Source organism: Alexandromys fortis, unplaced genomic scaffold, assembly GCF_014885135.2.
Source record: "Alexandromys fortis isolate MF-2015 unplaced genomic scaffold, M_Fortis_MF-2015_v1.1 scaffold_26, whole genome shotgun sequence".
In the NCBI taxonomy this organism is placed as follows: domain Eukaryota; kingdom Metazoa; phylum Chordata; class Mammalia; order Rodentia; family Cricetidae; genus Alexandromys; species Alexandromys fortis.
In genome coordinates this window covers 159149-174097 of record NW_026067894.1, presented here as the reverse complement: position 1 = coordinate 174097, position 14949 = coordinate 159149, and the positions used below count along the sequence as shown (strand labels likewise).

At 50.6% G+C, this 14949-nt stretch overlaps 1 protein-coding gene across 1 annotated transcript; it reads right to left on the bottom strand.

The window, feature by feature from the left end:
• Nucleotides 1-5154: 5154 nt before the first annotated feature.
• On the bottom strand, nt 5155-13987 carry Ctrc (chymotrypsin C). Its single transcript, XM_050155292.1, has 8 exons — nt 13936-13987; nt 12739-12830; nt 12558-12655; nt 11253-11378; nt 8779-8915; nt 7139-7284; nt 5661-5813; nt 5155-5230 (listed from the first exon to the last, which is right to left on the bottom strand). The coding sequence occupies exons 1-8, from the start codon at nt 13973-13975 to the stop codon at nt 5216-5218; spliced, it is 807 nt and encodes a 268-aa protein (XP_050011249.1). The 5' UTR covers nt 13976-13987; the 3' UTR covers nt 5155-5215.
• Between the last annotated feature and the right edge of the window lie 962 nt (nt 13988-14949).

The window sequence follows — 14949 nt, the reverse complement described above, 5'->3', positions numbered from 1 at the left end:
GTGAATACTGAGTGTTTACTTTCCATAGGCTTCTATACCCCAATCCAAAAAGGGGGGAAGAAGGCAAAAGACTGCTCTAACATGACACAAAGAGCAAACAGAACAATTCCTTGCCTCAATACTTAAAATATCAAGTAATTGTATCCTTTAGTTACGTATTCTGTTGTTTAGGTAGGACACGTAAGGACCACACCTTAGACCAAGCATCCTGTAGGCAGCCACTCCCTGGGTCAAACCTCCTGTCATATCCTTGAAGGAGCAGGAATAGGCTTGGATTCCCTGACCTTTGGCTGATGTGGAGCAGGTCCACCTCTATTGGCCATCTTAATATCCAAAACACCAAGTAATCACACCCTACATCTTGTTTGTAGCCTATTCTTAAGTCAGACCTCTTGTCAGTAACTTTGAAAGGTTGAGAGCAGACTTAAGCCTTCAGTCAAGGTGGAGTGGATCTGTGGACCCCCCCACAAGATTTATTTTCATTTTTTTCACACAGCAACGAAATTTGAAGGGGAGTGGTTGCTGGCCTCAGCTCTGCAGCATCAGCTCAACAAGGTCCGAGCTGGTATTCACGTGCAGTTCACACGGCCACAGGATGGCTGCCTCAGCTCCAGCCGTGGAGCCTGTATTCAAGGCATAACCTCAATGTGTGTTGGTTCACCTTACAGGGGCGATTTTCCTTCTCCTTACATTTGTGCTCCGATCCATGTACTCTGGAGCCAGATTAGCAATGTCTGAGTCCGAGCTCTCCCACTTTCTAGTTAAGCCATCCTGGAAGGCCACTAGATCATTCTGACCTTAGTTTTCTCATCCGTCAAAGCAGGTGTGTGTGATGACAGCCAGTCTCACCGGCCTGGGCTGGGGAGATAAGGTGAATGTAAACCCCACAGAGCTCATCGAACACCAGATTATTCCATTATTATGTTCTATTGGCCAAAACGGATTCCCCTAGTTCCCTACCTGCAACAAACCTGGGTGTAGCGAGCTGCGTGAGTCACACCTGATGAGATGTATAATCAACTCCTGAGATGGCTAAGGCCTGACCTATGCTATGATCACGCAATGATTATCAGCTGCCTGCATATGCGTGAACCTATGGGCAGTGCCCACCTGGCAATCCGGGATTGGCAGCCCATGCCTACTTAAGGGCTGGGAGAGGTTTGCTCCAGGGAGAGAGAGAGAAGAGAGAGAAAGTGAATAAAGTCCTGGAATAAACTGCAGTGAGAAGAGCTCCGGTGGTCGCGTCATTCCTTGTGGGTCGAGGGTGGCTGTGACACCTGGGGTCAGCAAGAGTTGAGCATGTATCACTGCCCACATAGAGACAGGCATGAAAGAAGGTTTCTGAGGATGCTCAGGTCAAGCAGCCAGCAATACTCTTAGGACACTTCCAATTTTAAGAACTAGCTTGGGCATTGCCACCTCTAGGAATCCCTCCTGGACTTCCACTGCCAACAGACACTGGTTAAGGTAGCTCATTTCTGTTCCCCTGGTGTGTGTATCTGAACATGCACGCATGCACGTACCCTCGTGCGCACACAGTGTTCTGTCTACTGCAGAGCAAGGATCTTCTCTGAACCTGGGGACCTTTACACCCTATCACTTTCTGAGTAACAAAGGACACTCCTGAGGGTGGCGCCCTGGGGCAGGGGAGCCCACCACAGTCCTCGCCTCCAGCAGCTGATGGCTGATGGAAGAGCAGAGCAGCTAATGGGCTAATCAGTAGTTGTAACGAGGGGCTCTCGGGGGAAGTCAGAGGCTGTGGTGCAGCCCCGGAAGATGGTGTGCTGGCTAGTTTTATGTCAACCTGACACAAGGTACAGTTATAAGGAGGTAGCCTCCGTTGAGAAAATGCCTCCATAAGATTGGGCCGTAGGGGCTGGTTGTGGTGCACACACCTTTAATCCCAGCACTTGAGAGGCAGAGGCAGGTGGATCTCTGTGAGTTCGAGGTCAGCCTGGTCTACAGAGGGAGTTCCAGGACAGCCAGAGCTACACAGAGAAATCCTATCTCAAAAACAAAAACAAAACAAAACAAAAAACAGGCTGTAGACCAGCCTGTAGGGCATCGGTTCTCAACTTTCCTAATGCTGTGACCCTTTAATATTCAGGTTTAGTGACCCCCCCCAACCATAAAATCGTTTGTTGTTACTTCATAACGGTAATTTTGCTACTGTTATGAATCATAATGTAAATATCTGATAGGCAGGATATCTGATATGTGAACCCCCACAAAGGGTTCATGGCTTTTGCAGAGGTTTGTGGAAGGAGTAGAAGTTGGGCTAGAGAAGTCATTGAGTGTTGAGATCTCAGTGGGCTGTTCTATGGGAGCTCGGAAGACGAGAACATTGAGAGCAGCCGAAACAATGGAGGTCTGACTCGTGAAGTTGCAGAGGGAAATTTACAGACTCGATCAGGGCCATTTGTTATTTTTGAATTAAGATTCTCTGGGTCCAGAGGTAGTCGGATCTCTGAGTTCAGGGCCAGCCTGGTTTACAGTGTGAATTTCAAGATAGCCAGGGCTACACAGAGAAACCCTGTCTCGAAAAATCAAAATGGCAGGGGGGGGGGGCGGGAATTTTCATGGTTCTGGTTAGCTGAGGCTAAAGAACCAGCTGCGATTAACAAGATACAGAGCTACTGAAGTGAAATCTTTGCTGTGCTGGATGCTCAACGCTGGTCAGCTGGAGCTGAGAACTTAATGGTGATTAAGAAGAGGCCAGCATTGTTGAGGTAAAATCTCAGGAGCATGTTTCCTGAGAGTCAGCACACAGAAGCTGTATTCCAGATATAGCCGAGGCTGAACCTCTCATTGGCAGCCAGACTTGTAGGGTAAGAGTCACTCCATGGTGCTGGTTTTGAAGGTGTGAAGGGGCCATGGAGAGAGCAGCTAAGGCTTGGCACTGTGTGGCAGGGTTAGAGTCCTGATGTAGGAGGTCCTTCTGTATTTCTGTTGCTTTCATTGGTTAAATAAAGAGACTGCCTTGGCCTTTTAATAGGGCAGAAAATTAGGTGGGTTGAGTAGACTGAACAGGATGCTGGGAGAAAGAAAGCAGAGTCAGGCAGATGCCATGATTCTCTGACCCCAGATGGGCATAAGCCACCACTTCATGGTGCTACACAGATTATTAGAAATGGGTTAATCAAGATGTGAGAATTAGCCAATAAGAGGCTGGAACTAATGGGCTAGGCAGTGTTTAAATGAATACAGTTTCCATGTAATTATTTCGGGTAAAGCTAGCCAGGCGGCTGGAAGCCGGGAGGCAGGGACATCGCCCACCACTCCTTTTTACAACATAGTCCCTGAAGAGAGTTTAGGAGAGGCCATTGGTAGAGCTGCAGTCTCAGCGGCAGGTGAAGGCCCAGGATTGAAGGGGTCCGGCAGAGAAGCTGAGACATGGCACCATGAAGAGAGCCCAGGAGAGCCTGGTAAAAGTGCAGCCCAGTTGCAGCTGAGACCCCAGCGTTTTGAAGATGACTGTACCGTGGGGAGCCAGCCGGAGCTTAGAAGACAAGCTGTGTGTGCTGCAGAGGGCAGAGCTGGAGAAGTGACCCCAAACCCTTTGAAAGAATCCAGAAGATGGTGAGTGGATCCTTGGAGTTTGGTTTTGCTTTGCTTTGATTGTATTTGATTGTGACCGTGCTCTGGTTCTTCCCTCTTGGGGTAAGAATGTATTTAGTTGGCATCAAATTTATTTTTGATTTTATAGGAGCCCATAGTTGAATTTTAAAGTGATTCTAAGTTTGTTTGTTTGTTTGTTTGGTTTGGTTTTTTGAGACAGGGTGTCTCTGTGTATCTTTGGTGCCTGTCCTGGAACTTGCTCTGTAGACCAGTCTGTCCTCGAACTCACAGAGATCCACCTGCCTCTGCCTCATGAGTTCTGGGATTAAAGGTGCGCACCACCACTGCCCAGCAAGATTCTAGGTTTTAAAAGAGACTTTGGAAATTAGGTAGTCTGAATTTCAAAGTGTTTGAATTTGTAAAGATTGGGGTTTTTAATACTTGGAATATTTTACATTGTATTGTTCTTTTTAATGTATCCTCTCAGGGATGAACAAGAAAGGAAAGGTTGTGGCTTAACAGTGATGTGTCTGTGTACCAGGTGGCAAGGGGTCAGTTGTGCTGGCTGGTTTTGTGTCAACTTGACACAAGTTAGAGTCACCAGAGAGGAGGGGGCCTCAACTTAGAAAACGTCTCCCTAAGATCGGGCTGTGGGTCATTTTCTTAATTAGTGATTGATGGGGAGGGTCCAGCCCATTATGGGTGGTGCCACCCCTAGGCTGTTGGTTCTGGGCTCTATAAGAAAGCAGGCTGAGAGCAAGCCATGGGAAGCAAGCCGGTAAGCAGGACCCCTTCATGGCCTCTGCATCAGCTCCTGCCCTCAGGTCCCTGCCCTGCCTGAGTTCCTGTCCTGCCTTCCTTTGAGGATGAACAGTGATGTGGAAGTGTAAGCCAAACACATCCTTCCTTCCCCAACTTGCTTCTTGTCATGGTGTTTCATCACAGAAATAGGAACCTTAAGACTAATGGCACAATTTCCGGCGTGTCCCAGGCCAGGGGACCCTCTGGTCAGGGGACGAAAGGGCAGGGATATCTCTCACCAGACCCTGGCTACTCAGGTCTGGAGTCTCACCTGCCTCCTGAGAGCACTCCTGTCTTTAGTCCACTGTGCCTGAGACCTAGTCCAGCACTTTCTCTCTCAGGGCCTCAATTTCCCTCCTCATCTTATTCAGTGAAGGCTTTTCCTAGACTGGGTGGAAACCACTGCTTTCCTCAAGCCGGTGGGTGGGTCTAGGGGCTCCCCCTCCTGTGCCACTCTGGTTCAGGATTCATTAAACCCTTCTTCAATCAGACCCCTCTGGCCAACAGCTGCTCCCGACTGTGCTGGGCAGGAGGAACCTGCTGGGTGCTCATCCCTAGGAATTAGTGATTGTTTCTGAGATCCATGCATCTTCCTGTGACCGGGCCTTGAGGAGCCCTCTGCCTCCACCAGCTGGAGACCCTAGAATTTAATTCTGATCCCTCAAGCTACCTGCTTGCCTCCAGCTAACGAGTGACACCTGCCTTTAACGTCTCTATGGCTTGGTCTAGGGTGTATGTTTCCAGTGTACAGAGACCCAAGAGCCCCCAGAAGGCATTAACGAATGTACCCAGGAGTTCATGGAAGGAGCTTTATTGCTGCTGGGAGATGGGGCTCAAGGCTTCTGGAACCAGCTCTTCACAGTTGTATTTTCTGGTGGAAGAGAAGCCTTTATGAGTGACTCTGGGACTTGCTACCTTCTGGGGCAGAACAAGGTGCTTCGGGGTAGTAGGTTCCCAGCAGGGACATGGCCAGGCCTGGTCTCTCCTCAAAGGCTCTGGGTCTCCCAGCTTTTCAGAGCATAGTCCATGTGGGCTTAGAACATATCCTATATCTATTGGGAGCCCTGCCCAGGATGCCTCTGTCCCTACACCCTCAAGTCTTTATGTGGCCACCCTCATGCCCTCTCTGTAACTCCGCCCCCCCCCCCATTCCCATTCCTGGACTCGAGGCCTACTCCAAAAAGGATTCAGCTAGGGTTTCTCAGTGAGTGGAAGAATGGAACTTATTGTGGGCCAGTGAAGGAGAGTCTACATGAGGAAGTGGGCTCAGGGGCACAGGGAGGGGTGCAGGGGACACCTACCGCCTTGATCCAGTCAATGTAGGCAGAAACGCGGGTGAAGACCACTGGCTTCTTGGCTACATTACAGCCTTGAGAGGAGCCAAAGCTCACGATACCATGCAGCTGCCAGGTGCCATCTTCTGCTGGGCAGTTCAGTGGGCCACCCGAGTCACCCTGCAACAGAGCAGCAGGCCTCAGCTCCAGTTCTCCCCCAGGGCTGCCTTTGGCTGCTGGGGGGATGTGAGCTGGGCCCTTGACCTCTCTGTTATTTAGGCCTCAGACTAGCCGGAGGGATAGCGACAGAGAAAGAGTAGGGACTGACTTGACCTCATTCTGTGAGGCTCTGAGGTGTCAGCTAGCTCTTGGTTTGCTGTGGTCTGGGATGATGCCAACCGACTCTGCCTCAGTTTCCCTAATTGTTCAGGTCACTGTGTGTAAGCTTCTATGAACTTGCCAGAGAGTCAAGGAGGCTGGGGACCCTGAAGAGGCCCGGGAAAATAGGGAGGCTGGTGTGGGGAGAGGGTTATCTATTTCAGAATGGACAGTTCCCCATTGTTCTGGATGTTTTGTGGTTCTGGTCATACTCCGAGACCCCGTTTCTCTGGACTGGCACCTCGGAGCCTTCAGGAGCATGTATGAAACCTGAAGGGAAGCTACTTCATGCTGCTATAGACCCATTTGTCTCTTGGTGGCTCTGTGAAGTGGTTTCTACGGCCTCTTTTTTTTTTTTTGATGTGTGCATGTGCATGCATGTGTGCATGTATGTATATGTGTGTGTGTGAGGATGCAGGTATGCGTGCCAGTGTGCATGCAGATATATGTGTATGTGTGTGGAGCCAGAAGATGCCCTCATGTACCATCCTCAGCTGTACTTCTTCTCTTCGGCCTGGAGCTGGCCTAGAGTAATTGTCCAGTCAGACCCAAGAGTTCTCGTATCTCCACCTCCTTGGCCCTGGGATTCAGCTGTACCACCACACTTGGCATTTTTACAACGTGAGTTCTGGGGCTCGAACTCAGGTCTTTGTGCTTGCAAGGCAACCGCTACCAACTGAATCACCTCCCCAGCCCTGGCCCCGTTTTCTTTCTCGTTTTCATTTATGTCATGTGCATGTATACATGTCAAGGGCAGTGTGGAGATCAGAGGACAGCTGTGGCAGTCGGTCCTCTCCTTCTACCACGTGGGTTCTGGGGATCAAACTCAGGTCCACTATACCCGTTGAGCCACCTCTCCCCTGCCCCCCACTTTATAGAACACTTCGGCAGACCACCAAATTGTCGGCTCTGTTGGGACTTGAAGTTGAGCCGCTCACGTCCATCCCCCTGCCTGTTCCCATGCACTGGGGGTGAGCAGCGAGGAGTGGGCTGGAGTGGCAGCTTTCCCCTAGGCCTGCAGGGTCCCTTGGGGCGTGGCTTTCTGGAGGGAGGGGTTTGATTGGCTCCCTCTCACCCTGCTCTGCCCACCTCCCGGCCGCCCCCTGGTATGGTGCCAAGACACTCACGTTACAGGCTGAGATGACACCGTCACCCCCAGCGCACACCATTGAGTTGGTGACCAAGGGGAACCACCAGCCCCACCTGGAGCACGTGGAGTGACTCACGACGGGCTGCAGGCCCTGCTGGAGCACATCAGCGATGGGACCATCGGCTGGGGAGAGAGCAGTCGTGCCAGGGAGTCAGCCTGTGCCCTCAGCCCAGCCATATCTCTGGCCTCTAGCCAGCAGGAGACTGGGACTGGGTAAAGGCAGGTTTTGGTGTTAGCATTCAGGCATCCGTACTGGCCTGCCCGTGGAGTTCTGACGGGCTACATTCTCAGCTGCAGCCACTAAGGGCGCCTCCTGGGCACAGTCACTGCGTTCCCTTTTTAAAAGGCCCTGCCCACCTCCCATCTCTCTCTTTCTCTCTCTGTTCCTCTCTCTCTCTCTCTGCTTCTCTGCCTATCTCTTTGTCTTTCCCCTTGCCCATCTCTCTCTTCTCTTCTGCTGTTCCTGTCTCCAGAGAGCAGCCTCCCCATTCTCCGTCCCCCTTTTCATGTTCCCTTTCCGTTAAAAAAAAAAAAAAAAAAAAAAAAACAAAAAAACAAAAACCTTCCACGCGAGCTCTGTTGCATGGTGTCTTTCTCTCTCTTGATTTTTTTTTTTCGACATTTGATGCTTGGAAGGCTGTGGGAACCATGAGTGTGCCCTTCATCAGGATGGCACAAATCTTTGGGTCGCAGTCCCTTGGAGTCTGACTTTTACTCCCTTTCTGTTTTGCTGTGTTAAGGATCAAGCCCAGGGCTTTGAGTATGCTAGGCAAGCAGTCTACCACTGAGCCGTATACCCAGCCTTCTTTAAACTTGTAGTTTTGAGACAGGGTCTCCCTGAGTTGCAGGGGCTGGTCTCAAACTCACTCTGTACTGAGACAGGGTCTGCTTGAGTTGCCCAGGTTGATCTTGAACTCACTCTATACTGAGGCAGGTTTACCTGTGATCCCTTTGCCTCAGTTAGGATCTTGAGGGTTCAACTGTCATTTCCTTCCAGAACTCCATCTTAGCTGCATATATCTGAAGGTTCTCTTTGCCCATGATGTCCTTAAGAGCTAGCCTGTGCTTTCTCTAAGCTGTGCATAGCTTTAATTTCCATTTAACCATCTAGTTCAGCTGACATCTGCTTGGACATTGGCTGGCCATGAGAACTAGCCTCCTACCCCTAAGAGGATGGTTTTAATCAGTTGGTTAGTTTATTTCTTATTTTGATATAGGTTCTCATGTAGCCTAGGCTAGCCTTAAACTCCCTATGCAGTGACCCTGAGCTCCTGATCCTCCAGCCTCTGCCCTATAAGTTCTGGATCACAGGCAGGCCTGCATGATCAGGCCTGCCTTTTGTTTTTAGTTTACTTATGTGGCTGAGGCAATGAGCCACATTTCTCTTCAATACTTGATGAGTTCTAGCCTATTTAATCCTTGTATCTCCCAACACATTCACTTGTGACATGCTTGTCACATGATCTGGGCTGAGTAATTAATATTAACTGTCATTATCACAAAGGTTTAAAATCTATGGAACTATCAGGCAGGAGGGAAAATGTGGGAGACAGGCTGATCTTGAGTGGCACCTCCTCCAGGAAGCCTCGGGGATGTCCCGGGGCAGGCTGTACTCACTCCAGAGGCGACCCCAGCCAGTGACATAGCAGGGGTAGTCCTGAGGCAGTATGACACCCTCTTCTGGGAGGCAGGCCAGCTTGATGGTGTCACTCAGCTCCACGGGGTTAGCCAGCTTGATGATGGCAATGTCATTCCTGGAATGCAAAGCAGAAGTTTGGCAAGTGTGTAGAAGGTGGTGCTGGGTGTCGAGCCTTGGTGGCCAGAGATTCCCCCATAAAGACCTTCTAGCGGCTTATTAGCTGGTGGACACTCTGGAGGACAAATGACTGTGTGCGCGTGCGTGCGTGCATGCGTGCGTGCGTGCGTGTGTGTGTGTGTGTGTGTGTGTGTGCGTGTGCGCGCGTGCATGGATGTCAGGTGTCCTGCCCTCTCACTCTCCACCTTATTCCCTGGGAACAGCCAGCTGCCCCTGGAGATCCCCATGTCTGCACCTCCCACAGCACTGGGGTTAGAGATTCTACCAGCCACATGCAGCTTCTCATGTGGGCGCCAGGGATCTGAACTCGGGTTCTCAAGCTCGCACAGCATGCTGTCTAATTTTATGTCATTTTGACACAAGTTAGGGTCACCTGGGAAGAAGGGATCTTGATTGAGAAAAGCAATTTTTTTTTGTTTTTTCAAGACAGGGTTTCTCTGTAGCTTTGGAGCCTGTCCTGGAACTAGCTCTAGTAGACTAGGCTGGCCTTGAACTCACAGAGATCCACCTGCCTCTGCCTCCCAAGTGCTGGGATTAAAGGTATGAGCTACTACTGCCCAACAAGAAAAGCAATTATCGGGCTGGAGAGATGGCTCAGAGGTTAAGAGCACTGACTGTTCATCCAGAGGTCCTGAGTTCAATTCCCAGCAACCACATGATGGCTCACAACCATCTGTACTGAGATCTGATGCCCTCTTCTGGCCTGTGGGCAAACATGCAAGGAAACACTATGTACATAATAAATAAATAAAATCTTAAAAAAAAAAAAAAGCTGGAGAAATGGCTTAGGGGTTAAGAGCACTGACTGCTCTTCCAGAGGTCCTGAGTTCAATTCCCAGCAACCACATGTTGACTCACGGCCATCTGTGATGAGATCTGGCGCCCTCTTCTGGCCTGTAGCAGACATGGAGGCAGGATGTTGTATATATACATAAGAAATAAATAAATCTTTTTTTTTTTTAAAAAGAAAAGCAATTTTCATAGGATTGGCCTGTAGGCAGGCAAGTCTGTAGGGCATTTCTTGATTGATGACTGATGAGGGAGGGCCCAGCTCACTGTGGGTGTTGCTGAAAGGTGGGTGCGTGGTGGCACACACCTTTAATCCCAGCACTCGGGAGGCAGAGGTAGGCAGATCTTGGAGTTCGAGGCCAGCCTGGTCTACAGAGGAGTTCCAGGACAGCCAGGGCTACACAGAGAAACCCTGTCTTGACTCCTGCTCTGCTTGAGTTCTTGCTCCAACTTCCTTCGGTGATGGACGGTTACCTGGAAGTATGAAGCAAGCCCTTTCTTTCCCAGGATGCTTTTTCGTCATGGTATTTATTGCAGCAACAGAAATCTGGACTGGAACACACAGCAGGTGCTCCTAGCCATGCAGGCACCTGCCCAGCTGACCCTTCTAATGGGCACACCTGTCCCCTGGGGTATGGCATCTTTTTCATGTGCCAGTTCATGACAGTGTAACAGAGTGGAAATGTTCAGAATTGTAGGTTATGACCCCCTGGAAAGTGAGCTGTAGCAAGCAATAGCAGGGGTGTGTGCAGGTTCATTTAAATAGTCTCTGTTGCTGCAGGAAAATTGGTGACCCAGGCAGACATGCACTGGACTCTATGATTTGGGACATATTTCTTTACTTTTTCTTTTGGATTTTTGAGACAGGCATCTCTATATAGTCCTGGCTATCATCTTTGAACCTCTCTGTAGACCAGGCTGACCTCGAACTCAGAGACCCACCTGCCTCTGCCTCTTGAGTGCTGGGCTTAAGGATTTATACCACCACTGGTGGCCTCACTGTTTTTTGTTTGTTTGTTTTTTCAAGACAGGTTCTCTCCACGTAGCCCTGGCTGTCCTGGAATTCATTAAGCAGACCCAACTGCTGGCCTTGAACTCACAGAGACCCACCTGCCTCTGCCTCCTCAGAACTGGGGTTAAAGGCTTGTATCACCAAACTCCACGTGGACTATATTTCCTAACCGCTTGGAGCTTTAGTTCCTTGTCTGTCGTGAGGCTTAGATGAAGGGCGGCACCTCACATGTCTGTTGCAGCCTGCGCATGTGCTGGGCACTCACTCTGGGTGACACTTGGCTCAGCCTCTGGCTGGGTGAATTCTAGACGAGTTTGGTGGGGCTCTTGGAGATAGAGATCCCTTCCGTACTTAATCCTAATCTTTGACCACTGTGAAGGACTGAATGGGTGCCATCTTGTGACCCTGTGGTTTGGGCATGCCAAGTGCAGGGGTTGGACTCTGTGACTCCAGCTGCCCAGGACTGACACTCACCTCACCAAGAAGGAGTTCCATTTCTCATGGACGTAGATGGTTTCCACATCCGCGTACACGGAACCTTCCTCATCTTCCACTGTCAGATTGTACTTCCCCAGGGCCACGCGATAGGTTAAAGTATCACTAGAAGGGGGGAAAGAGACGTCAAGTGGCTTCTGGCAGGGCCAACCAGAAACTGAGAGCGGTGGTGACCTGGTCCTCTTGCTGCAGCAGGGCTTTGTGGGAAAGGGAGTAAGTAGTTAGTGTCTGTATCCATCGACCCCATCGACCCCTAAGAGGAGAGAAGTATGGCCTTGCCGCCCTAAACTGGAAGGCTAGGAGAAGCCAAGTCGCCATTTCCTCTGACTTCCACATAGCAGTAGCCACCTGAGTGACTCCTGCTTGACTCTGTCCTCCTTACAACAAGGCTCTCCTACTTGTTGTACCCTTACAACAAGGGCGGCAGGCCAGCGCCACCACACCTGGCTTCCCTGACTGTTCGGCACCTCCTAAAACAGCAGCTAACTGCACCCATAGCCTTGCAAACACACCCTCGCACCCCGACCCCGGCCTCACTCTCTGCTCCCAGCAGGAGGCTGCCCCAGTGTTTCCCAAGCTTCGGAGAGGTGCCTCCTTCAGGCAGGCTGTTCCTGGACTCCACAGATCAGCCACGGCCTCCCTCCTTCCCTCCTTTTGTGTCCTTGCTCTTTCAGAGAGACCTTCTCCCAGACCCATCTCTCCCTTTCCTTCTCCCTTTTCTTTCTTTTTTCCTCTCTCCTTTCCTCCTTCTCTCTTTTCCCTCACTCTCCACCCCCTTTCTTCTTTTTAGCCCAGGCAGGCCTCAAATGCAAGGATATCCCGGCCCAGGACAGCCTTTAACCTCGACTCTTCCTTCCTCTGCCTCGTCACACCTGGGGAGTCAGATCACAGTTTTGTATGAGCTAAGAAAGAGCTCCACCAACTAACCTACACCCCCAGCTCCCTTATTTTGCTATTTTAACTCCCTCCCTCCCTCCCTCTTACCCATCTTCCCAGTTCTGGGTTATCTTCTTTTAAATTGAGCCCAAACCACCTGTGCCCTTCCTCTTTTCCAGCCTCCTTTTTGTTTGATAAGTTACATATTTTCTTGTTCATCTGTTGCTCTACTTTCTGCTAGCACAGTGGAATAGAACATGCCAACAAAATAGCCCTGGAGGCTGGCTTTTGTTGCCTTTGCTGTTTCTTGGCACATAGTAGGTGCACAGGAAATGTTTTCAAGCAGCGAACAGAGCCCAGTGCCTGGAGCCTTAGCTACTCCGGTCTTCGGATGGCATCCCCGCTCACCTGATGCAGTGGGCAGCGGTGAGGACGTGACTTTCGGTGATCAGAGAGCCCCCGCAGGTGTGCCTCCATACGCCGTCCCTGAGGTACTGCAGAGAGATCTGCAAAAGGGCCACATGTCAGTCCTCCAGGGATCCCCAGCCTTGTCCCTCCAACCTCTGCGGCTGCCTCAGGAAGTGCTTACCTGCCACGGATAGCTGTGGGGGACAGCATCCTCTCCTCCTACCACCCTGGTTGACAGGTTGGGTGGGAAGGTGGGCTTCCCACAGCTGGAGGCTGGGGAGAGAGAGGCGTGAAGGTGAGCAGACTGTTGTGTCGTGCCCCTCCCAAGGGGCAGGTGGGAAGCTCAGGTGTGGTGGTGGCTCATATTCTACTCAGAGTCCCCCTAGCTGTCTGGGTCTCAGTGCCCCCCACCCTGTGTGTATGTGTGTGTGTGTGTGTGTGTGTAGAATAACACTAATCTGAGCATCTCCTGAGAATTAAGCCACATGACACATTAAAAAGGCCACATAAGCCGGGCAGTGGTGGTGCACACCTTTAATCCCAACACTCGGGAGGCAGAGGCAGGTGGATCTCTGTGAGTTCGAGGCCAGCCTGGTCTACAAGAGCTAGTTCCAGGACAGGCTCCGAAGCTACAAAGAAACCCTTTCTTGAAAAACAACAACAAAACAAACAAACAAAAAAAAAAAGCCACACGGAAGGAGGAGGGCTGCTTCCTATAGTGAAAGGAGCAGGCAGGTGACTAGCACTCATGAGGGACTAAAAATGCCTTTTGTGAGCAGCGTGCATATGGGGGAGCATTGAGTGTGGGCCACACGGAGTCCACAATGTCATGTATAGGAAGTCAGTGTGTGCTTGCTCTGAGGTGAGGAGATGGGGCTGGCATTCTGGCTGGCAGCCAGCACGTGAGCCTGAGCATCACTGGCCCTCTGTGCCCCCACTGTTGAATGGAGATATGGACAAACCTGATAGCTGTGTATGGTCCAGTTTGCTCCTGCATCTACAGAGCTTAGCTTGACACCTGACGAAGGGCTCTCACTCCCCAAAACCAAACCAAAGCCTATCGAACCCTTCAGTTTGTAATCTGGGAGAACGCCACCAAAGTAGGAGAGCAAAGGAACCCTAAGAGGGAGACACAGGTGGGAAAGGCAGGCCCAGTGGCCCCCTGGAGTGGACGCAGGGTGAAGCACCTCTGGGGGCCTTGCTCAGGCCTCCAGTCTAAGCCTCACTCCCTAGAGGGTGTTCTTCCCTTCTCTAGCACCTACTAGTTTGGAAGTGGCCTGTCAGCAACTGAACCCACACAGAACCCCAAAGTGCCTTTCTTGGGGAGCAGAGGACACCCCAAGGCCAGCTTGATCTTACAGTCCACTCCCAAGCTTACCGCAGGCTATGATGGCCGCGAGGACTGTAATTCCCAGCATGATGAGGCGCTCAGGACTGGCTGGTGTGGAGGCAGGCTGGGCATTTATAGGCCTAAGTGTGTGGGGGGGGTGAGGGCCCAGGAGTCAAGGCTGACCTCAGCCTGGGGACAAACCTGTTCTGACAAGGCCTTTTCCTGACCTTGGTGATTACTGTTTAATTTGGGCAGGAGTTGTGGTTGGCTAGAAGTATGGGGTTTCCAAGGTGGAATGAATCCACAGGGCCTCTATCTGCCATCAGAATACTGGTCCAAACTCCAGGCTGTCTGCCTTTGTAGATGCCTGTGACTCAATTTGTATATTTTCTGCAGATGTATTATTATCGCTATTATTATTATATTATTTTAAATGTAGAGATGATTTTATGTGTGTGAATGTTTACCTACATGTATAGCTGTACATCACATGTGTGCCTGGTGCCAGAGGAGGGCAGAAGAGGACATCAGGCCTCCTGGAACTGGAGTTGCAGACAGTTGTGAGCTGCTGTGTGGTGCTGGGAACCAAACTTGGGTCCTCTGTGAAAGCAGCAAATGCTCTTAGCCACTGAGCCATCTGTTTCCTGCTGATTTTTAAAAAAAAATTATTTATGGGGCTGGAGAAATGGCTCAGTGGTTAAGAGCATTGACTGTCCTTCCAGAGGTCACCACATGATGACTCACCAACATCTGTAATGAGATCTGGCGCCCTCTTCTGGGGTGCATGCATACATGCAGGCAGAACACCGTATACATAATAAATAAATAAACAAACAAATCATGTATATGGTGTTCTGCCTGCATGTATGCCTGCAGGCCAGAAGAGGGCACCAGTTCTCATTACAGATAGGTGTGAGCCATCATGTGGTGGCTGGGAATTGAACTCAGGTCCTCTGGAAGAGCAGCCAGTGCTCTTAACCACTAAGTCATCTCTCCAGCCCCTCCTGATGATCTTAAAGAAATAAAAAACGCCGGGTGGTGGTGGTGCACGCCTTTAATCCC